Below are 25,781 nucleotides of genomic sequence, written 5' to 3'. Positions count from 1 at the left end.
AGGCCCTGAAAATAAAAATCTACATTTTTTTCAAAGAAAATGTACGTTTAGCTAATTTTTTCTCATTTCCACAAGGACTGAAGGAGAAAAAGCACCACAAAATTTGTAAAGCAATTTCTCCCAAGTAAAACAATACCCCACATGTGGTAATAAAGGGCTGTTTGAACACACGGCGGGGCTTAGAAGGAAAAGAGCATTATTTGGCTTTTGGAGATCACATTTAGCAGGAATGATTTGCGGTGGCCATGTCACATTTGCAAAGCCCCTGAGGGGACAAAACAATGAAAACGCCCAAAAAGTGACTCCATTTAGGAAACTACACCTCTTGAGGAATTCATCTAGGGGTGTAGTGAGTATTTTGACCGCACAGATGTTTCATAGAATTTATTAGAATTGGGCAGTGAAAATAAAAACAATCCTTTTTCTTCAATAAGACGTAGCTTTAGCGCAAATTTTTTTCATTTTCTCAACAAATAAAGGAATAAAAGTACCCAACATTTGTAAAGCAATTTCTCCCGAGTACGGCAATACCCCATATGTGGTCATAAACTGCTGTTTGGGCAAACGGCTGGGCTCAGAAGGGAAGGACCGCCATTTGGAGTGCAGATGTTGCTGGATTGGTTTCTGGGCGCCTGTGGGCCCAAAACAGTGGAAACCAAGGAAGTGACCCAATTTTGGAAACTACACCCCTCAATGCATTTACCTAGGGGTGTAGTAAGAATTTTAACTCTGCAGGTGTTTTGTAGAAATTAGTGTGCACTCGATGTTGCAGAGTGAAAATGGGATTTTTTTCCATAGATATGCCAATATGTGGTGCCCAGTTTGTGCCACCATAACAAGACAGCTCTCTAAATATTATGCAGTGTTTCCTGGTTTTAGAAACACCCTACATGGGGCACTAATCTTTTGCCTGGACATTCGACCAGGCTCAGGATTGAAAGCGTACCATTTCAAATTGAGGCCTAATTTGGCGATTTACAAAAGTATTGGTTCACAACTGCAGAGGCTCAGATGTGAAATAATAAAAAGAAACCCCTGAGAAGTGATACCCATTATGGAAACTGCACCCCTCAAGGCATTTATTAAGGGGTTTAGTGAGCATTTTCACCCCACAGGTCTTTTCCATAAATTATTGCACTGCGGATAGTGCAAATTAAAAATTTATATTTTTCCCTAGATATGCCATTCAGTGGCAAATATGTCATGCCCAGCTTATGACGCTGGAGACACACCCCAAAAATTGTTAAAAGGTTTCTCCCGGGTATGACGATGCCATATATGTGGAAGGCAACGGCTGTTTGGGCACGCTGTAGGGTTCAGAGCGGAGGGTGGCACCATTTGGCTTTTGGAGAGCGGATTTTGCTTGGTAGTAGATTTGTTTGAGTATTGCTGGTGTTTTCATTTATAATGTGGGGGTACATGTAAGCCGGGCAGAGTATATAAGGGGCATAGTCAGGTGGTATAATAGTGGGGTAAAATAATAATAAAATAATCCATAGATGTGTGTTACGCTGTGAAACAATCCTTTCTGCACAGCCCGGTGTCACACTGATATATGGCGTCCTTTCTTATGCCCCTTTTGGTCCACACTCTGCACCTTTGCAGTTTGGGTATAATACGGGCACCGTCGCTTCCAGCGGATATGTTTGGGCTCTCCCCTTTCTGGTTCCCTAATTTTAGGTCCTCGATAAATCGCCTCTTGAAAGAGAAGAAATGTTCCCCTCGGACCTGCACAACTGCATATTTTTTTTTTTATTTCCTGACTTATTGGGGCCTTAACCAAATTTTATTTTTCAGAGACGTAGTGACATGAGGGCTGGTTTGTTGTGGGACGAGCTGTAGTTAGTATTGGTACCATTTTGGGCTACATGCAACTTTTTGATCACCTTTTATCCTATTTTTTTGGATGCCAGGTAGGTAAACAAAAAACCGCAATTCTGGCACAGCTATTTTAGTTGTTTTTTTATACAGCATTCACCATGCGTTATAAATTACATTTTAACTTTATTCTGCGGGTCAGTACGATTCCAGCGATACCGAATTTATAGAACTTCATGTTTTACAACTTTTTGCACAAGAAAATTACTTTTGTAAAAATAATGTCTTTTTTCTGTCGCAAGCTGTGAGAACCATAACTTAATATTTTTGTCGACGGAGCTGTATGAGGGCTTGCTTTTTGCGAGACGAGCTATAGTTTTTATAGGTACCATTTTTGGATACGACTTATTGATCACTTTTTATTCCAATATTTGTAGGGCAAAGTGACCAAAAAACAGAAACTCTGGTAAAGTCTTTTACGCTGTTCACCGCGTGCAATAAATAGTATAATATTTTGATACCTCAGATCTTTACGGTCGCAGCGATACCAAATACGTATGGTTTATTATTATTTTTAATTAATAATGGACTTGATAAGTGTAAAAGGGGATTGTGTTTTATTTTATTACTTGAAAACTTTTATTGTTTTCAAACTTATTTTTGAACTTTTTTTTTTACACTTTCTCAAGTACCAGTATTGTCAGATTTTTTTTTTTCTAATACATTGCACTACCTACGTAGTGCAATGTATTAGATCTGTCAGTCATTTACTGACAGCAAGCCGATTAGACCTCCGGTTGCCATTGCAGCCACCGGAACCCCGGCAATTTCATTGCTGGGGTTTCCGATGAGCTGCAAACACCTTAAGTGCAGCACTCGCGTTTGAGCGCTGCACTTAAGGTGTTAATGGCGGGGATTGAAGCTAATTTCGGTCCCCCGCCATCACAGCCGGATGTCAGCTGTAAGATACAGCTGAGATCCGGCGATTATGGCACGACTAAGCGTCTGAGCCGGTGCCAAACATTTGTCGTAAGTATACGACATTTTGCGGGAAGCACTGGCTTTCCATGTCGTATACTTACGACAAATGTCGGGAAGGGGTTAATATCACTAATATGAAGAAATTTTTTTTTAAATGTATCTACCACATACAAAACAGACAAATTGGGAGTTAAAAATGAAACCTCTTTGGCTTGTGTGTCTATGCAATCATGTTGACTATAGAAAACAGGTTCTAGCATTCGGTGGGTGTCCAACCACTAGGAATGGGGACCCCAACCAGTGGATAGTTGAATACCCGTAGTAACCGGAATATTCATTCACTTATTTCTTTGTCAATGAAAACTGGTTAAGTATGCACAGTCACTTTCCAATGATGGTGGATATGGACTAAAGCAGAATCTATAGACTGGGGTCCCAGCGGCCATAACCCACCAGACTTATTATTCGGACATTCCCTAAAACTTAAATGATGTGTTTCTAATTTGCTTAGTATCCTGCACCTCCAGCCATACAACGTTTTTTCAATTCTATAGAAATATCTAATGTTCTATTAGGGGTCAGAGCTCCCCCTTCACACATAGCAAGAAGAATGTCAGAGGCTTGGAGGGTTTACTAGAGGTTTGATCCATATTCAGTTACCAAAGCCATCAGCAGGATGCTTGTTTGTAGCTCCCCTTAAACCCTTGAAGTCCAAGCCATTTTTTGTTTTTTCACTCACTGCTTTCCATGAGCCATAACTTTATTTTTCCATCAATGGAGTGGTCAAAGGCTTGTTTTTTGCGGGAGGAGTTGTAGTTTCTATTGGCACTATTTATAGTACCGTATAATGTACTGGGAAACTGAAAAAACATTCTTTGTGGGGGTGGAATTGGGAAAAACAGATCCCTACATTTTCTTTTGGATTTCGTTTTTTATGTCTTCCAACGTCCGGTAAAAGCGACAAATTAACTTTATTCTGCTGGTCAATATGATTACGGCGATGCCAAATTTATATAGTTTTTTTTTATGTTTTACTACTTTTACAAAGAAAAAAAACTTCTTTAAAAAAAACAAATTTGTGTCGCTGTATTCTGAAAGCCATAACGTTATTTTTTCATCGATTGCAGTGTTTTTTTTGAGGAACTAGCTGTAGTTTTTATTGGTAGAATTTTTTGCCACATATTCAACTTTTAGCGTAGTTTATAAATTGGATGCAGCAATACCAATTTTGTTTGTTTTTTACATTAGCTTGGAAGACGGAAATATACACACGTATGTATGTATGTATGTATGTATGTATGTATGTATGTATGTATGTATGAATGTATGTAGAATTTATTTTAAAATGGGATTGGATCCAAGTAGATGTTAAAATGGAAACTCAAAGGAAAGGTATTATACCTGTTTGATCGGTGTCTGTCTTCTGACGCTTGCTACTATTTGCTTCATCTGAAGCTGTAGGGCTGGACGCATCTTCTTCCTGGCCTTCAGTCTCTTCTGGATTGACAGGGACTTGTTCTTCCTCTAATGAATTTATAGACCTATTTGTTGAAAGGGTTTGATCAAGACTGAAAATGTGCAGGGAGAAAGGGAAAAAGAAAAATTAGGGTCTAACAAATTTTGGAGCATCTACATGTGCTCTAGGTCCTACAGAATAAGTGCATCTTCTTTGTAGCGGCTCTGCTCTGGTTAATATAAAGGACTTTCCCAGTGGGGGTCCCCTCCATTACCATCCATATTCCCGAATACAATCTAAACCAGACAACCCCTTTACGCAAAATCACATACATTCTACTCTAGAAAAGGTTGACTTATTTTTTAATGTGAAACATTTTGTTACTGGAATTGTCTTAGTAAGGCCACCATACATATTAATGCTTTCATTCAGTACCATTATTGCCTTACTTTACAGTACATTAGACCGTTTGATCAAACAAATTTGGAGCGAGGTAAAAAAATAAAAAATCTAAAAAGGGTCTCTTCGGGTATGTTAACACGCAGTGTTTTCAGGTCTATTTCGGGGTGTCTTGAAAAATGCTACTGAAACGCTGACAAACACCTTCCAATTATCAGCTTACAATAATCAGCTTACAATAATCAGTGAGAAAAAAAAACTGCGTTTAGTTCAGACGGGGTGTTTTTTTACGCCGCTGGTTTAAAAACCAGAGTGTAAAAACAACGAGCATGTCACTTCTTGAGCCGTGTTTGGTGCGGTTTCTTATAGGGTCTATTGAAAACTGCTCCAAAAAAACAACCTCAAAGTTTTCTGCTTCAAAAACAGCCGAAAATCAGAGGCAGTTTTCCCTTGAAAACAGCTCCATCATTTTCAGCCGTTTTTACTTGTGCGTGTGAAAATAAGTCTAAATGGGAAGAAACACATTCGTATGAACGCTGCAGCCCCTTCAAAACAGCTGATCGGCGGGGTGCCAGGAGTCGGACCCCCACTGATCAGATATTGATGGCCTTTCCTGAGGATAGACCAATTTCTTATGACTCAAAAACCCCTATAATCATTAGTCACAGAGAAATGTCAGAAGAGAAAATCTGTGGTCCTGCTGATCACTAGAACAATGAGAGCTGCTTTTGGTTCCTATCCCTGAGCCATTAAGTGGTATCTACACGGAATTAAATGAAGCTCTTCTGCCCATTTACAGTAAACACGCCCAAAACCGACCTGAAGCGTTACATGACGTAAATTGAAATCAAGGTGTAATACGTGGATACGTGTGGTCCTCCAGCACAAGACTCACTGTTTTCAGCAGCTCTTTGCTCTGCATAATAGACAGGGGTACTAATTGGGAGACCTACCTCTATTACCATCATATATCCAGAGAGGGCATATAAAAGAGGGTGGTGTGTGTGGTGGCGGATTATACAGTATCGTTTTGTTTTTTTGGAGGGCTAACCCAATAGACATCAGATCATTTCTAGAGGCGTCTGCAGAGAAAGCATATAAAAAGCTAATCCATAAATGCCCCTAAGGGGTTGTCTGCTTTTCAATGTCTCTATTTGTTAGAAGTGCCCCCAGCGATTAGCTGTAGTCTGTGTGGAAACCCAGCAGCAAGTGTTTAATTCCCCTCCAGCTACCTGAACAAGGGACCCCTTCTAGAAGGGTATTTGAAAATGGGTTTTCTAAACCAGACAACCCCTTTAAACAATCTATCCTTTCAGTTTTCGGTTTCAAGTGCTACATTGGTCAGAACAAACTACTGTACATTACGCAGTCAGACTTAAGACTCAATATTCTCCTTCCCCCCTAGTTATATACTTAATAGAAATTTATCTTTACGGTTGTACATCTGCCAGCCAGATGTTTAATTTAGAGATATAATGTTCTGTTACATAGGATGAATGTTATTCCCAGTATGGCCTGTAAGTACTTCGAGGGATAGATTAAAAAGGGAGCAACATGATTAATGATTTCTGTAAATGTCAAAAACACTTGGCATGTCCTTCAGAAGTATTAATTTTACCTTTTATAGGTTTAATCTGAGCACTATCTGATTTTGATTTTTGGGAGGGATTTAAAGGATAAAAAGTCAGAAATGGTTGACTAGTTACAAGCATGTATAATGGCCTCAAGTACAAGTTAAAGTCGTCTGCTTTTTAGCAATACATTTTTGGTTAAAAAGTATCCCCCCCCCCAAAATAAGCTGATGACAGGTTGTCCTGCTGCTGGAATCCCCAGTGATCACTGTAATTAGAGGGAAACTAGAAGCAAAAAGTTGAATTCCCCTGCAGCGCCACCACAGGGGAAATTAAGTATTATACAGTGTCCTTTAAAATAAATAAGCTGAGCAATACATGGACATAATGTGTCTTCCACCAGCTAATTGATGGAGGTAAAAAAAAAAAAAAAAAAAAAAAAAAAAGTGGGACCAACTTCTACTAACTCAGAATGCCCTAATAGGGAATTTAAAAGTCAGCCTTTAACTTAGATACATGTAAGCAAAATATAAAGAACTAGGTGTTTTTTAATAAGTCATGAATTTTGTAAAACAAATACGAAATGCTTAAATTTCACGATGTGAAAGCCATCACAGGAATATTAAGCTTCTAATTTAGAGGGGTACCCCCAACTTAAACATTTATGGCATATTCACATTTATGGTTTATACAGCTCTGGAACCCGTACCGATATCGAGAACAGGGGGGGGGGGGGGTGTCACCCAACACTGATAAGCCGATGGCCACAGATTCCAGGCGGAGATGGGGCCGTGCATGCACGAGGCTCTCTCCATTCTACTCTATGGGAGTTACGGAAACAGCCAACCAAGATACCGAATCTACAATTTTGATCTTTCTACTCACTTGCATTCCCCCACTGTAAGCCCACAAACGGGCCATGCACTACATGCTGATGACCAGTTTAAGTAGTCCCCCCCATTAGAACGCTGAGCTTAGTGATCTTATCTATGCGTGCAGTGCACGGCTCTTTTGCATGCTTACAGTGGGGGAAATGCAAGCAAATAGAAAGGAAAATTGCATATTCGGAATTAACATGTTTCAAGCTTTCCACGGATTGTTGTAGTTTAGGGGGATTCTCTGAGGTGAGAGAGTCTCTAAAGTGGAAGGGAAGGTGCATGTTCACCCACAAATGTTATATTTACCTGGTCCACGTTGTTCCGGAGAATTATGGGGGTGTTCATAAGGGCACGTCTAGGGAACTTTTACAGGAAATAACACTGTGTGCATGTAGTGTGCGATGTAATTGTACTATGTATTCTTTTTTTGGAACTTTTTTTAATTTTTGAATTTGCACTCATCTATTGAGACGTGTTGAAAGTATTAGATCTTTTACATATATTTGGTAGGTAAGGGGTAACACTTGCTATATGGTCTTCTCTTATTTTGCTATATGGGAGTTTGTGTCCAGTATGGTCAAGTTGTTTTTATTCTTTTATACTTTTGGGAATGGATATTTTTAATGGTATACAAAGCAAAAGAACTTTAAAAGGCGTTTCCCGATAATTTAATTTGAGATGCCGGTTAGGGATGGTGTAAGAATGCTTTTCTCCGATTTTACTCACTGTACGCGCACTGCGCTCAATTTGCGCTTTGTTTACTTCTAAATCTTCCACTGGTCGGCCGTCACCTGTAAGGCTCATTGCCTAAATTTAGCGCAGGCGCACTGATGCAGAAGATTAGGTATCCAGTCCACCCCTTCCCCCTCAGTGTATAGTGACGTCAGGAATGACGTACCGTACATTGAGCCGGCTGGAAAAGGGGAGTAATAGCTCATGTACGGGGCAGCGCGGAAGTTCTAATTTTACTTTTGGATATGCATCACGTGCCCGGCTTTGGAACAGGGGGTTAGAAACAACATTGCAAACGCAAGTATATCACAAAGTGCATTAATTTTAGATGTTCAGTTAAATAGGATTGTGTAAACTGGTCCTGGAAAACCCCTTTAAGTTCACCTGCTTGAATAATGATATCTGGAGTTCTGTGGAACGTACGTGTACTGCGTTTTCGGCCTCTTCCTCTCAAAGTCCATCCATCCATCGTCAGTTCGTTTTCTTTTAGTTAGGCTTTGTCTCTCTTTTTTTGCAACGTACTCGGCATATGTTTGGACACAATAGCTCTCTGCAAATCTGCAGATGTTTACTGCTGCAAGGCAAAAAGGAAGGATCATCTAAAAGCAATTATGTAAAGCAAACACAAAAAAAAATTCAGAAAATGGTTAAGAACCTAAGTATATAGAGTACAAGTACATATGTAAGCATATAGGTGTGGGATCTAAGAGGAAGCCCTTCCTTTGCCCCAGGCATGAGGTAAAATGTGCCTAAAGACTGAAGTTACCGATCGGAGTTCTCGTTCCGGTGGACCCATAGCATCTACATACAGGCTAAAAGTAAATAGACACAACTAGTTGCATAGCTAGAAAGCAATTTTTACAAATGAAATGAGTATGAGTGAACATTTGATATTTGAACACCTTATAACCATAACAAGGAAGATTTTAATTAATGAATACTGCAATATAGTGTTTAATTAAAGCACATCTTCTATGGCAATACCCAAGGTTAAATCTGTAATGGTGGGTGGGTGGGGGGGTGTGTGTGTGTGTGTGTGTGTGTGTATAAAGTATGTTTCTATATAAAAATCAAATGTACTGGCAAAGAGCAGTTACAATAGTTTATTATTCCAATTTACGTAGCCCATAGATATGTCCGCTATGTTGCCCCAATATATGTGCATCGTGTAACCCGGTTACTAGCCGAATGCTAGGGAGAATCACTGGATGTATGAGGGGTGGGGGGTGGGGTCACATGACTGACACCATATTTAGTCCTATTCAGCCTATTAGACCATGGATGCATTCATTACACAGGACTGATCTGTGGGCTAGATCATTCTACGGTGAAAGGACATTGACCTACTACACTAAGAAATGTATGTAAGCAGAATATCTAATACATACAGTGTATAATAAAGAACTGTATGATTTCCTATTCTATGAATAAAAAAATAAGCAGGCAACCCCTTTAAATATTCAACTAAATTATGTATATTACCCTATTTAAAAAAAAACAAAACCTGTTGCAGTTTTTCAGGACATATTTTGGCTGTGAATGCCTAAGTTGTGAATGAGTTTGGCTGCCAACAAAGGAGTCTTTGGCCAATCTCGTTCAGGCTCCATGCACACGACCGTATTTTCATCTATCAATAAATACAGTCTTTGTAAATACGGATCCGTAATTCATCCTTATTTACAAGGGTGTCCGTAAATATGGTGCGTATTGCATCCGTATTTGATCCGTATATAAGCATCTGTAAAAAAAAATAGGGAGGAGGCAAATGATGTCAACATGTTGCCTAGCAACGCTTCCATAAATGCGGATGGTTTACAGATGCACATCCGTAGCAATCCGTATTTACGGAAGCTCCCATAGACTTCTATGGGAGAGTCCGTGCCGTAATTACGGACAAGAATAGGACAGGTTCTATCATTTTTTCAGCATGAACACCCATCAGTAAAAATTCTGAAAGGTGTCCGTGGCCAATAGAAATGAATGGGTCCATAACTACTGTCCGTAATTACTGATGAAAAATACGGTAGTTTGCATGTAGCCTCACAGTTGCTCATGTGTGTGACATCACATGACCGGCAAGGAAGCTGCTAAATTTAGTATTTCAAGAAGGACTGGGGCCGGAGGCTACTTCACTCTGATTCTCAGGAGATCAATTCTCCTGTCAATCATTATTCACCAGAGACAGGAATGAATGCTAAAGGAAAAGTATGGGAAGGTTTCCCTTCTCTATTGTGATAGGACCCGTTCCTGTTCTTGGTGAACAATGATGGAAAGACCACGTGTATTGTGATCAGTACGAACTTCCGTGCTCAAGTACCTCCAAAAAGTCCTATGTTGAAAATCTTCCAAATATTGGTGTGGGCACTGCATTATGAATGGTCACAAGCATGGAGCATCCTGAGATCTAGACTTCTTGGGTACTGGAGCGGAGAACCAACTTGTAAATGGAAAGCAAAGCGACCATATTCTCAGCTTATGATTTTATCTCACGTTAGATCGGTCCAATTATGCTGGTCATAGATGTGCCAATTTTGCTGCCCTATACAATTATCAAGCCATTATTTGGGCTTTGCAGTAGGGTATGACAAGCTAACAAAGAGGAGACCTCATCAGAAGTATTTCACATCAAGTTTTGAAAATTGGGAGCAGCTAACTAATCTTTCCCTTTTCTCATGAACCCCCACACATTGCATCGCTGCAGTTGTGGACCAACAGCCCGAATAGTATCTCTCACAGACAGGCATCCCATTTATAAAATCAGTATGTGATTTTCCAAACACAGTAAAAATTAAAACTCAAATCCACAATGCTCTTATTGCACCTTAAAAGGGGCTCTCTGGGCACGGAGCGATTTTTCATACTGACGACTTATCCACAGGATAGGTCATCAGTATACAATCGGTGCACCAGATGTTATGCAGTGGCCGGTGTTGCAAGCAGATGGCTCCGTACACTGTATAGCAGCCACACTGCAACTCTGCACCTATTCACTAGTATAGGTGCAGTACGGCCGCTATTCTCTCACCAGAGAAATCTGTTTCCGGCACGGACATCGGGTGCCCGGATGCAGCTGGAACAGCGGATAGGTGAAGGGTCCGGGTGTCGTACCCCTACGATCATACACTGAGGACTTATCCGGTGGATAGCATCCAAGAGCAAAAAGGTATAAAAAAAGTGTTTTATTAACACATCCCAAATATAAAGAGATACGTTTCGAGTCGAAACGTAGCTCTTTATATTTGGGATGTGTTAATAAAACACTTTTACACCTTTGCCATGTGGATGTGGTCCTCAAGACATGGAAATTGCATCCTTTTGAAATTGCGTGGAGATATTCCGATCAAGTGAGTGCTGTGGATAACTTGTTTACGATCCTGTGGATAGGTCATCAGTATGAAAAGCCGCCCATGCCCACACAACCACTTTAACTGTATGATTGACAAAGTATAGGAACTAGAAGATTAAACACTTAATAATTTTAGGCCTTCTCAAACAGAACACAGCTTCTAGGCAACTCTGCGTCATCTCTCAAAAGCACGTCAAACAAAGGTTTCTTTTAATGAGCAGCCATTGATTCGTCACATACCTTCCACATTGCTCACTGGTAAAAACAAAAACTAGCAGAATTTTTTTATGGAGTCTTTACGTAAATCAACAGGTTTACTTTGCAGTGGCGCCAGCAAACAACGTTGGTGTGTCAAGCCTATGTAGGATTCCAGTATATGATAATTACACACTAAATATACTGGCTTAGACTGCCCCATAAGCAGAACACATCAGCAAAAGTGGAGGAAAGGTCTTCGCTGGCAGTAGTCCTGAACATCCCTGATGTGGTCATTTTTCAGAGGAAAAAAAAACTTTTGGTGAGACTAATGAAAACGTCCATTATTTGAGCACATATCTCGTAGTGATCTGAACAAAATATAAAATACCCTTAAAATAAGCAAAAGCCGAAACCAGACTAAAAAGCCCAATTGCACGGGGTCATTGCCAAGCTTTTCCATACTCCCTGCATAACTAAAAAAAGATTTCTCATTCACACGGATAACCATGCAGAAGCCGCGAGGTCAGCCGTTCTGGTGCAATCCAGCTTCACCAAATACAAAAATAACGAAGGAGCAACAGGACACTTATTAACTTGTCAGAAGAAGTCAAGTACTTACATTTACTTAGAGCATTTGACCCTAAAAACAAAATAAATTAAAAAAAAAATAGTCTCAAAGCATATCTTCATATAGACGTCAAAAGGTGGAGACTACATTGTATTTCTAAAATTCCACAAAAGTCATTTTAATGATCTATGTATGGAAAAAGTTTGTGCACACCATTAAGAAACTAAAAGCACAAGGCAAAAAGCCTGGATTTCAAGCATGTGCCTTATATCCAAGTTATTGCAAGACGAGAGATCAATGTTAAGTGAGAAACTTAGTGGCTTTCATGCCTTAACCAACACAGAATAATACTTAGGACAAAAAAAAAAAATTCTTTTTATTGCCTGCCTTCATACAGCAACAATTTACCAACATTCCTTCAAGTCCCAGCAGCTTTGCAGCTTTCAGACTTTAATCTGCAAGCCAAGCTCTGGCTCCGAGCCATATGGAGAACGGATGAATCAGCAAAATGAATTGGCTGTCAACTAGTGTCCTCTGCAGTTTCCAACTTAACCGTCTGTTTTTTTTTTTTATTCTACAGTAGAAAAAGGGTATTGTCCCCGGTCTCGCTGCTATTTAATAAAAACGTTAACATGTATGCATACAAAAGTAGTGTCAGCCGCAGAGACTGAAAAAGCACCGGAGGCCCATACAGTGAATACATCAAAAAAAAAAACTAAAAACCCTGTAAGGATTGGCAGGCCACTGAAAATGAAGAAGAGGGCTGGGACTACACAATGTCTGGACATTGAGTTTGCAGTTGAATTACACCAGTGTAGTCCACAAGAATAATTTTGGATCGATGTAGGGTGGCGGACACTTTACAGTTAAATACAACTTCTACTGATGCCAGGGCCCATGGTGGTAGATGCCGTTTTGTTAGACCTGACCAGAGGGGAAAGCAACCTCAGATATCAAATGAAAATCAGAGCTTGAAAAGAACCACGAGTCTGAATGTGAAGCCATTTCATCCACCCAGGATACCTACCAACATTTCTCTTGTTGTTTGAACAGGATGTGGCTTGATGAATATGTTGAAATGAATATCTAAGTGATATGGCATGGGGGAACTATTTTGAGCCCAACTTCAAAATTTAGAAGAAAGAAAATGCCACAAGGGTGCCACAGATTTCAAATTCTGTAGCATCATGATAATGAATGCCTAAAGCAAAGAAATACAACAATTTTAAACGAGGAACTTCTGATTTAGTTTTTGATAAAGAATCCACCTTGGGCAGATTGTGGCTGTTTGGTCCATGGCCAAGTGATGGCTAAAGGGCGAAGGGAAGCGAGCCAAACGCCTGTCACTCAAAGAATGCTTTTATCATCATACCTGTGCACCCTACAAAGTGACTCATGGGCCAAGGAGTGGCAGCTCTACTCCCTCCCAAGCCCTCTTATTAAAGAGGCTCTGTCACCAGATTCTCAAATCCCTATCTCCTATTGCATGTGATCGGCGCTGCAATTTAGATAACAGTAACGTCTTTGTTTTGTTTTTAAAAACGGTCATTTTTGGCCAAGTTATGAGCTATTTTTATTTATATATATATGCAAATGAGCTTTGAAATGGACAACTGGGCTTTTTTTTTCGTTATGTCCAACTGGGCGTGTATTGTGTTTTTAACTGGGCGTGTTTACGTGTATGACGCTGACCAATCAGTGACCAGTCCGCATCATACACTCCTCTCCATTCATTTACACAGCAGCGATGTGCAGCCACATACACAGAGATTAACGTTAATCAAGTGTCCTGATAATGAATACACATGAAATCCAGCCTGGACGTCATGTGTACTCAGAATCCTGACACTTCTGAATCTTTTCTGTGAGATTCCAGCAAGCCACACGTAATCTCGCGAGATTATGGAGGTAAACGAGATTTCGTTTCCCTTGCTGGAAATCTCAAAAGAAAAGAGTCAGAAGTGTCAGGATTCTGAATACACATGACGTCCAGGCTGGATGATCATGTGTATTCATTATCAGGACACTTGATTAACGTTAATCTCTGTGTATGTGGCTGCACATCGCTGCTGTGTAAATGAATGGAGAGGAGTGTATGACGCTGACTGGTCACTGATTGGTCAGCGTCATACACGTAAACACGCCCAGTTAAAAACATGATACACGCCCAGTTGGACATAGCGAAAAAAAAAACGCCCAATTGTCCATTTCAAAGCTCATTTGCATATAAATATAAAATAGCTCATAACTTGGCCAAAAATGAACGTTTTTAAAAAAACAAAACGTTACTGTTATCTACATTGCAGCGCCGATCACATGCAATAGGAGATAGGGATTTGAGAATCTGGTGACAGAGCCTCTTTAACAACTAAATGCTATTCCCTGTAGATCGGGCTGTATGCGGATATGTATTATAAAGAAAGTCTAACAATGGAAAACTTGACATCACGATTTCACCTGATAGTCAAAAAGTTCCAAGTACATTTATGAAGACATTACCATTCCAAAAAGATTTTTTTTAGGATCACTAAATTAAAAAAAAAATGTCTTATTGTCTAGAAACCATGCCACACTAGTCCATGGGCTGTGTCTTGCATTGCAGCCCTGCCAAACACAGCCCCTGGAAAACCACTCAACCTAGGCTAGGGCTCCACATCAATGCCTGCAAGTCTAGGTAAAAACTGGGGATTGTTATAATTTCTAACCATCCTGTTTTTCGAGGGATTCTCCAGCGAATGGGCCACAATGTGAGCTAACCTGCAAATTTGCACAAAAATCTGTTGTCAGGATGTTTTTGTTCCTGGGCAGATAATGCACGGGGCTTAAAAGTGTCCCTCAAATGGGGTTGCAAATGTTGAAAGATGTGGGATTACATCAACACAAACGCGGTTTCAATATGGGTAAAGGGGTCGTATGATCAGGTTTTTTTTGTAAAGGTCTCATGACTTTTTTCCATACAGTAGTTAAAAAAAACATTAAAGTTGCGTTGCATTCATTTTGGGAGTCGCGAAAAAACCATGGAGCACTAACTTAAAGGAAACCTATTACAGAGATACGCACAATTGCTCAAACAGGGAGGGTATGATCACACGGCAGCGTCCGTCCCCGTAATTTCAGCCGCAACGGCATGTGCAGGCGCTTGAACGCCGCGTCCATTACGGACGTAATTGGCGCTGCTTTTCATTGGAATCAATGAATAACGGCTCCAATTACGCCCCAAGAAGTGACAGGTCACTTCTTTGACGCGGGCGTCTATTTACGCGCCGTCATTTGACAGCGGCGCGTAAATATACGCCTCGTGAGAACAGACAAACGTCAGCCCATTGCTTTCAATGGGCAGATGTTTGTCAACGCTTTCAAGCCGCATTTTTCGGACGTTATTCGGGGCAAAACCGCCCGAATTACGTCCGTAATTAGTGTGTGTGAACATACCCGAAGAGGTGGACTGACTGATTCCATTTTAATGCAGCAGTCATATGGGGTGAAACATCATCCATGGAGGCTGGTGGGCTGGACGCAAAAAGCTCTTGGCAAGTAAAATTTTTCTCCCCCCCCCCCCCCCCCCGAGTTGCAATTTATGTGGTGGAATCATTGCAACCTCTACTATTTGTTGCAGGTTTTACCTCCCCATTGAATTAATTGGAAAAAAACTTGGAACAGAAAAGCAGCGATTCCGCAGCATAAATTGATCTCCGAACATCAAATTAGGTAATAAATTCGATTTAATTTTTTTAATTAGAGTCTAATATTAAATAGTCTTTAAAAAAGTAGTAACACACTAAGGGTCCTCTTACATGGCCAGCCATGGGTCGTGTAAATGAGCGCCGATCAACGAGACAGCTCGTTGATCGGCGCTAGTTTCCTCCTTTCACAAGCAGCTATGGGGACGAGCACTTGTTACTACGATCGCTCGTCTCCATACATTTCTATCACGTCGGCAGCGCGTCTTCCCGTTTACACAGGGAGATGTGCTGACAACAACCACAATATTTCTTGCAGCATAAACAATACAATCAGCCGATGAACGAGCGTTAGCTCGTTCATCGGCTGATCGTTGCCCTGTTTACAGAGCACTGATTAGGTACTAGCGTTCCGTGAACGCTCATTTGCCCGATAATTGGCCCGTGTAAAAGGGCCCCAAGTCAGCGTGTGTATGCAGTGCCTTGTGATAAGACCGCAGCCTGCTGGTAGTTGTGCAGCTTTGAACACAACTGTAGTGAAAGCAAGCTATTCCGATAATGACAATAATTGCTAGTTCTACCATTCTCTAATATTACTTTTACAATGCCTGCAATAGCTGAGAAACAGGGGGAAAAAAATGTGAGCTCACTCGTGCTTTCCGTGCACTCCCATGCACTATTATTTTTTTATTATCCATACATTAAAATAAGCATTTTTCGGGGGGGGCGTGGCCAGCTATGGGAGAGTGAAGACGTGCTCTCTCCAGCTCCTCTCTTAGCGTTCCCGAAATCGGCTGACATCCGCTCCCAGCTATGGGGAAGAATTCAAAAAAAACGAAGGCAGCAGCCCCTACATGCCCCAAATCGCCCCAGCGCGATATCGGGGATTATTTTGGGCGACAGCCCCAGATGCAGCTGCGGGCTGCGACGCGGGCCGAGGCCGGTGGTCAAGATGGCCGCCCGACCTCTACATCCCCAACGGACCAGTGCACAGGGGTGCCGGAGATGGCAGCAGGACACGTCCACTCACCCTCTGAGGTGCAGATCTTGAAGGTCCCCGGTCCTCTGTCTCCTTCCCGGGCTGTGATGTATCCTGCGGCACGGCCGACAGCGCCTGCCGATCTCCAAGATGGCCGCCGGGACCATGAGGCGTGCGGATGCGGGCCTGCTCTGGAGAGCACGGCCCTCCTTTCAGCTGCTCCGGAAGAGAGTGTGCCAACGCAGAAGGTACCGGACCCAGAGGCACCAGATCCCCGGTCTAGCTGGGAGGCATTAGGGGCCCCTGTAGCGGCGGACGCCGTTCCCCTGTCACAGGACCATGTGGCCTCTCAAGATGGCGGCCGGCTTTCTCCGGAGGGCCTGCGCATGCCAGGACACCACCCTCCCCCGTCACTGCTCTCATGGCCTGCGGGCCCTCTCCTTCCGAGACCCGACAGCGGCCTACTACCATCCCCGGGAGTGAGAGACACCACACCTGCCCTGCCTGCAGTGCTGCAGTTGGAGGAGCTAGCTAGGAGGCACAGTGAGTACCGAGGCCCTGAGCCTCCCATCACCCAGCTCACCTCACACGCTGTGGGACTGATAGCTCCAGATCTTCCCCTCCCACCCAGGGACCCTGGGCTGGTGGGGGCCTCTCCCTCTTGGTCCTCTGGCTCCGCATGGCACAGCTTCCCCAATGCCCCAACAACCATAGCCTCGACCCTGCCTATGGGAGCTCCCCAGCACCCTGGGGCTATGCCTGCACTACCTGCAAGTGGCCAAGGTCCTCAATTGCACCCACTCCCGTCGCCTGAAGTGGACACCCCAGCCAGTAGGGGATTAAGTTTTACTGACCCGTCGTCTGGATCTATATGTGAAAATCGGCCGGCGACTCTCTCAGATATCCGCCAGCTTGTTCAATTGTTGCCTACTAGGGCTGATATGACGTCCTTTGCCAGACAGATCGTTGAAGAATGCAAGCTGGAGTTTACACAGTTTCGTGCTGAACTTTCCTCACTTTCTACGAGGGTGGACACTCTTACGCAGGACCGGGTGGCTGATAATGCCACTATTGCAGATATCCAATCCACTATTCAGCAGCACTCAGCTCAGTTGTTCACTTTGCAGCAGCACCTTGATGATATTGAAAACCGTAATAGGAGGAACAACCTACGTGTTCGAGGATTGCCCGAATCTGTTCCTGCGTCTGAGCTGTTTTCGACTCTCTCCACCATCTTCAATACTTTACTAGGCCGTCCGCCGAATACCCATATAGAGATCGACCGGGCACATAGAGCTCTCCGCCCTGTAAGTGTTGATGATCCTCGGCCGAGGGATGTCATCTGCCGAATCCATTTTTACGCAATCAAGGACTCTATCCTCCAAAAAATCCGACGGCAGCCCATCATTCTCCACCAAGGCACGCAGTTGCGTATTTTGCCGGATTTATCTCGACACACGCTGGCGCAAAGAGCTGCTCTCAAACCCCTGCTGGAGGTGCTCCGGAACCGGGACATCATCTACAGGTGGGGCTTCCCGTTTGCCCTGATGGTTCGACAGGAGGGCCGTACCTATACTGTGCGATCCCCGGCCGACCTGCCTGGTTTCTTGCGGGACTTGAACCTTCCTCATGTTGCATTACCGGAGTGGCCCTCGTTGTTATCCTCTGCTGGCGGGGGATCGCGGGGGAGACGCCCGTTCTCTGGGCCCCTAGCTGTGGCGGAGGGTCGTCCTCCGCGTGGACCTCGCAGACGATCTAGACGCCGACAAGAACGTGACCCTACTCCACCCATGGAGACCGCCCGTTCGGCATGATGATCCGGACTGTCGCTCCTGGAATTCCTCCTTTTACTTACTTACTTGATGTCTGATTTCAAGATTGCTTGTTGCTCTGAGTATTACCTTCAGATGCCTTCCAATGTCTTCCTCTCTCGTTATTTAAAGTGTGCAAATGATGTTAAGCTGTTAATACTTATATTATTGTACGCTAGGGAGTGCGGATAACTCTTATGCATAGTTGTCACCTTCCCCCTGTAGGTTTTGGACCGAATTTTTGGTCTTCCGCAATTGTGCGCTTAGTTTGTGCGGCAGTTGTTTTCGTACTGCCTTTTTTGTTTGATTTTATGTCTGTGTTTTTCTCTAATGCTCTGTTCTTTACTCCTAGCTTGTTTCCCTCCTCTGCTTCCCTCCTGGTGATCCTGGACTCCGATCCTTCGTGCGCTACCCGGCATACCTCAGTGAGCCGTTTAGTCTGCATCCATGGCTGACCTTAATATTGCCTCCTTCAACGTGAAGGGGCTGAATGTTCCTGAAAAGCGGGCGCAAATCTTACACCATCTACACAAGCGTAAGGTACACATCGCATGCTTCCAGGAGACACATTTTAAGGAGGGACATGCCCCTACTATCAAGCACAAACACTACACTACGTGGCATTTCAGTAATAATCCCCTTTCCAGATCGTGTGGGGTTGCCATAGCCCTCCACAAGTCTCTCCCCCATCAGGTTGTCAATCTTGTTGTGGATCCCGAGGCGAGATACCTCATCTTAGTGCTTAATATTGGTGGGAGGGAATTCACGGTGATTAACGCTTATGCTCCTAACCAGGGTCAGGTGCCCTTCATTCTTCAACTTATAGAAACCGCCCTTCCGGTAGTCCGGGGGACTGTGGTGCTGTGCGGAGACTTTAACCTTACTCTGGATCCGACGGTGGATAATTCTACTGGTCGTTCTAGTGTTGCATACGGTGCTATTAGGCGGGCGAGGCGAGCTCTCCTACAACTTCAACTGTGTGATGCATGGCGCATTCAACATCCCACGGATAAGGATTATAGTTTTTACTCCCATCCGCATGGCACCTACAGTCGCTTGGATTACATTTTCCTTCAGCAACATGCTCTCCCCTGGGTAGCCTCTACGTCCATTGGCAGTATCCTGTGGTCTGACCATGCCCCGGTATATTGTACTTTACATCTCCCCTTCATCACTAAAGGCCCCTGGACTTGGAGACTGAATGAGTCCCTGCTCCTGGATGGGGTGTGCCATGCTGATTTGCTTCAAACTGTGGAACATTTCACACTTGATCATGCCCAGGATGACACGTCCCCCTTGGTTCGTTGGGAAGCCCTTAAATGCGTTCTCAGGGGGGTCCTCATAAAACACGGGGCGCGCCTTAAAAGAGAAAGGGCCCACTCCCTTAAAATTGCTCTCCAAAAAATTAGCGCTCTTGAACTGGCTCACAAACGTGCGCTGTCTCTTCCGATTTTACGGGAGTTACAGGTTGCCCGACAGGACGCCAGACGGCTGTTGGACTCTGCCCAGCAGCGCGCTCTCCAAGTCTGTCGCAGTAAATTCTACGAGTTTGGCAATAAGAGCGGACGTATGTTGGCCAGAGCTGTAAAAACTAGAATTGCCCAGTCACACATCCCAAATACTAAGGCTCCTTCTGGCCAAGTTGTTCACACGACCCCAGAGATAGCGGAGTGCTTCCATAGCTTTTTCTCTGATCTTTACAACCTTGACCCTCCCACCCCCGCCCCCTCCCATCCGCCGGACCGGGATTCTTTCTCATCCCCCTTCACACCGTTGTCTGGGGAGATAGCTGAGGAACTTGATTCGGACTTCACTTCCTCGGAACTCCTCAGGGTTATAACCGATCTTCCAGGGGGGAAGAGTCCTGGCCCGGATGGCTACACTGCCAAGTTCTACAAGGTGTTGGCGGACCGGTTGCTACCGCTTTTGTTGTTAGCTTTTAACTATTTCCCCGGAGGTCCTGTTTCCTCCTAGTTCCACCTTGGCTCATGTCGTAGTGATCCCTAAGCCGGGTAAGGACCCTCAATTATGCTCCAGTTATCGTCCCATCTCCTTGCTCAATGTAGACCTAAAAATGTACGCTAAATTGCTCGCCAATAGATTGAATAAATACCTGCCTGAACTAATCCACCCGGACCAGGTGGGGTTTGTGCCTGGTCGGGAGGCCCGTGACAACACCCTTAAAACCTTCGATATCATTCACCACGCCCAGACTAACCGAATCCCGCTCATGATCCTGTCCCTGGATGCTGAAAAGGCATTTGACAGAATATCGTGGCCTGCCCTTTACCAAACCCTTCGGCATGTGGGAATAGGACCTTCTCTCTTGGCAAAAATTATGGCATTGTATCGCACGCCTTCGGCCCAAATAAAAATAAATGGCTCCCTCTCGGCACCTTTCCCTATTTACAATGGCACACGACAGGGCTGTCCCCTATCCCCCCTGTTGTATGTCCTGGTTATGGAACACCTCATGGCCTCCATTCGGAGCAACACGGATATTAAGGGTATTAACATTGGAGGGAAGGAATACAAGTGCTCGGCATTTGCTGATGACCTATTGGTCTATCTCACAGACCCTCATGTCTCTCTTCCTTCACTGATGTCCGAGTTGTCTCGTTTTGGAACATGGTCTAATTTCAAAATCAATTTCTCTAAGTCTGAGGCGTTAAATGTTTCTCTTCCAGGCCCGTTAGTATCGCTTCTCCAAAGTAATTTCCCCTTTTCATGGCCCTCCAGGGGTATTACATATTTGGGTGCCCGTATAAGTGGGGACCTTACACAATTGTTTACAAATAATTTTATCCCCCTACTGGCCAAGTTTCGCACTGATCTTAATTCCTGGCATAAGACTGAGTTTTCCTGGTTTGGTCGTATCAATATTATTAAGATGTCTCTCCTCCCCCGCTTACTTTATCTCCTGCAGACGATCCCCATCTCTATTCCATCCTCCTATTGGTTGCGGCTTCAGCGATGCTTCGGCTCCTTCATTTGGCCGACTGGTCGTCCACGTCTGAGCCGGGCTCTGCTGACTCGTTCCAGGGGTACGGGTGGGGTTGGTCTGCCGGATTGTCGGCTCTACTATCTGGCATCAACTCACGCACGTGTTTTAGATTTTTTTCATAACCGAGAATCAAAACTATGGGTCCGTTTGGCTCAACAACTATGTCCCAGTACCCTATCATCCCTGCCGTGGATCCTGCCCGGGAACAGACCGACTCAAGCCTCCTTTGTTGTTTACCATACCCTCATGGCGTTGAGGTCCTTAGGGCCTGGATGTTCGCTTATAGACCCCCTGGGTCCTTTAACTCCTATCACAGATAATCCAGCCTTTCCTGCTGGTAAGGCTGGTCGCTCCTTCCTAGGCAGGCCGCCCACCGGCCCCATGTATTTTGCTCAGGTCCTCTCCGCTTCCTCTCTTCTCCCCCTAACCTCCATCTGCCCCGATGCCGTGCCCCTCACTCGCCATATATATGAATATGCCCAGTTAAAACATTTTTATGGAACAGTTAACCGACGCGCACACCTTCACAGGTTGTTGACGGACTTTGAGCGCCTATGTGTCTCCTCCCAGCCACCTACCCATACCATATCCACAATATATAAATTACTCCTTTCACAGCGTTCCCAACAACTACCCTCCTTCTGCGGGGCCTGGGAGAGAGAATTACATACTACATTTACTGATGCACAATGGAAGCGGTGTTTCTCCCTCTCACAAAAAGCCTCTATAGCCATTAGGGCCCAGGAAACTAGTTACAAAATTGTCTCTAGATGGTATAGGGTCCCGGCTGCGCTTCATAAATGGTATCCGTCTGTGCCTGACAATTGTTGGCGTTGTGGTGCTGTAGGAGGTTCTATGTCTCATGTTTGGTGGAGTTGCCCCTTGTTGAGGAGTTTTTGGGATGCGGTGCTTAAATTAATATTGGAGGTTACTGGAGTCTATGTCCCCAACTCTCCGGAAGCAGCTCTTTTATTCATGTTCCCGATGCCAATACACGTTTATAAAAGCTCCCTAACTAGACATCTCCTTCAGGCGGCAAAGTCAGTGATCCCGCGCAGGTGGAAAACGGCCAAACCCCCAACATTAGATGAGTGGTTTCGGGAAGTTGCCTTGATACAGCGAATGGAACACTTGGTGGCTCACTCCCCGGCATCTGTGGTAAAATACACGTCTACATGGTCTCCTTGGATAGTGTTTCTTTCTTCTCCTTCCTACCTCACGGCGGTAACCTGAGTCGGCCTATGCCCCTGTGAAATGTACTATGGCTTTTGCGCGCTGCTGATTTTCATTCATAATACGCCAGAACTGGAGTCCAGGATCCCCTTGTCCTCTCCCCTCCCTCCTATCCCTCCCTCTCTTGGGGCCTTTTTCTATACTTTCTCTTCCCCTGTCTAGGGTAATGTGCCTCTTCTTCTCTGTTTGAATTAAGTGGTCTCGTTGTACATTCTGTTGTTATGCCTCTAGGATTACTCATGCTACTGTTGTATACCGACCATTCTTTTTCATGTTGAGATGTGTTGCACATTATTGATTTTCCTTTTGGTGTTTTGTTTGTTTTTGCTTTGGTCCACTGACCTTGTTTGTTTTTATTTAAGGTGTGGAGGCCTTCCCTCCACTATGTTTTGTAAATTTTGTGTTCTGAAACTCAATAAAAATTTTGAAGAAGAAAATAAGCATTTTTCATTTCACATTAAAACAAAAGCTATAAAACAAGGAAAGTTTTAAATAAAGAGTTAAAGTGTCTGGCATTTAGAGAACCGACTGCACCCTCCAGAAGTTATAATTTACCGACACTATTGTTTGATGTCAGACACAAGCTTTTTCGTTTTTAGAAGTGTCTTAGGTGCGTCTCAGACATCAGGCAAGAAAAATCTAATCCTCGTCAACAAAAAAAACCACATGTGAAAACAATAAAAAAGAGACAATAACGTCACCAGATACTAAAGAGGCAGGTTAGCACTGTTACCTTGCAGAACTTGGATCACATGCAAACAAACGTAACAGACAAGGTACTCTGGTCTCTCCCCCCCCCCCCACCAAAAATTTACATATCGCTTAATTGGCTTGCTATGAAATTGGTCCTAGTGTGAACACGTGTGTTTGAGATAGGGGACTTCGATATTGAGCCCCATTGCCGTCAGGGACTGAGGGATCTCTGTACAGCGCTGCAGAAAATTTGGGGAGCTATACAAGCAACAGGAAAAAAAATATATATATAGCATAACTGGGCCCAGGAGGCTAGCAAGATTCAGAGATGTTGGGTTCACTTATTAAAAAAAAATACATAAGGCTCTGTTAACATCACATTTTTTGCATCCTTTTGATCGGTCCGGTCTGTATTACTTATATACAATTAAACATTAGAACCAGACGTGCAACGGTATTTTAAGCCTGGCAGGAAATTTCTATTAGCAAGACAACACACAAACAGGTTAACAAGCTAGAATATTATAGCAGGGACATAAACCCACCGAGAAGCGTTTGCCAGGAAAGGATGGAACATATTTCTTTCATAGGCATCAAACGTAAAAGGTCAGCGAGCTTAAGTTGCACTTAATGAATTCACTGCATTCTCGGTGGGAGTCGGCCGTTGCCACAAGCACATTTATTATATGATTATTGAACCAAAAAGACAAACTTTGCTATGGGAATAAAGATGTGTTTAGAGGCCTGCCCGTACAAAAGGAGAATCTGAATCATGAAGCTATTTACTACAAATGCCTTTTAGAGAAAATCTTACAAGTATTATTTGATGAACAGCAGGAGCCATTTGACATATTAAGTAGTCCTGGAATACGTTCCCATCTAAGGCATGTAAATAGTACTATGCGCACTACCTTCTATTTTACTCTTCGCATCATATCAAATATTTTAAAACCCACTGGGCCAGTTTAGGATTTCCTTTTTATACGAAACCTGAGCATTTTTAAATTAAAGAGACTGTCACCACATTATAAGTGGCCTATCTCCTACATAAGGAGATCGGTGCAATAATGTAGATGACAGCAGTGCTTTTTATGTTAAAAAAAACGATTTTTACCACTTTATTAGCATTTTTAGATTTATGCTAATGAGTTGCTTAATGCCCAAGTGGGCGTATTTTTACTTTAGACCAAGTGGGCGTTGTACAGGGGAGTGTATGACGCTGACCAATCAGCATCATGCACTCCTCTCCATTCATTTACACAGCGCATAGGGATCCTGCTAGATCCTTATGTGCTGTCTCATACTAACATTAACAATACTGAAGTGTTTAGACAGTGAATAAACATTCCACGGGATGTCTATTCACAATCTCTGCACTTCGTTACTCTGTCTGTGGTAGTTACAGCAGAGGACACGTGATCTCGCGAGATTACGCGGTAAATGACAGGTTACAACGAGATCGCACTTCCTCGGCTGTAACTACCATAGAAACAGTAACAATGTGCAGAGGTTGTGAATAGACATCCCGTGGAATGTCTATTCACTGTCTAAACACTTCAGTATTGTTAATGTGTTAGTATAAGACAGCACATAAGGATCTAGCAGTGTCTTTAAATGTGACCTTCGCCATGGTGGGAAGATTAAGTTTTAGCTGGATGGGGCTCAGGTAACAATCTGTCCAAGGCCTCGTGTACATTTCAACCCTTAAGGTGCGCTATTACCGAGGGCCATTAGGTTCACAGATCAGGTTTTCTCCTAGAATCACTGATTTCATGCCGGATATACAAAATGCAATGCGCACATACTATTTTTTTTCTTTTTTTTTTTCTTTACAGATTAAAAAAAAAAGTTCTCTACAAAATCCAATTTCAACTCAAATCAGGTGTACAACATAATGAAAAGATTGACATCCCTACCACCACCCCTGATAAAGAGGGGGCAGGGGGAGCGGCGCATTACACCGCATTTTACTACAGGGGTATGCAGTGGACATTCAATATTTAGGGTCCATGTGATAAAGACCCCCCCCCCCCCACAAAAAAAAGGTTACAAAAAAATTGCATGGTTGACACGGGCAGAAAATGACACAGACACTTTCAACTAGTATAATGATACTGTAATTTTTACAAAGTTTCTTTCACCACCTTAAGATTGTCAAAAATTCACAAAACGCTATACAATATTTTAAAATTCATGTTGAGGATTTGGCAGTATCCATATGAAACAATTGGACTACAATACGGTTATAACATCGTGGAAGCGGATTGTGCATACAGTTAGGTTGAATCCGTATGGTGCAGTCCTTACAAGTCGCTACGTGGCCCCATATTTTAAAATAATTGCTAGTAGGGGAGAAAACGGCAGGCGATGGAGCAAACCACCGTATTTTTTTTCCTCGCCAATTCCGTATAAACCTGTCATACAAAAATAATAA

General features: G+C 43.3%; 1 protein-coding gene across 2 annotated transcripts in view; it reads right to left on the bottom strand.

Annotated features, from left to right (window-relative positions):
- PARN (poly(A)-specific ribonuclease) overlaps positions 1-25,781 on the bottom strand; it is a 101,816-nt gene that overhangs the window by 4,505 nt on the left and 71,530 nt on the right. The window contains exons 22-23 of one of the 2 annotated variants that reach the window (XM_075830124.1): positions 8,220-8,409; positions 4,201-4,367 (exon numbers count right to left, since the gene is read on the bottom strand). In XM_075830124.1, coding sequence (XP_075686239.1) covers positions 4,201-4,367; positions 8,220-8,409 — 357 coding nt within the window. The remainder of the gene's footprint in view (positions 1-4,200; positions 4,368-8,219; positions 8,410-25,781) is intronic. The other variant, XM_075830125.1, reaches the window with a different exon arrangement.

The sequence above is a fragment of the Rhinoderma darwinii genome, chromosome 6, assembly GCF_050947455.1.
Source record: "Rhinoderma darwinii isolate aRhiDar2 chromosome 6, aRhiDar2.hap1, whole genome shotgun sequence".
NCBI lineage: Eukaryota > Metazoa > Chordata > Amphibia > Anura > Rhinodermatidae > Rhinoderma > Rhinoderma darwinii.
Note: the sequence above shows the minus strand (reverse complement) of the source record. Positions and strands in the feature narration are given on the sequence as shown.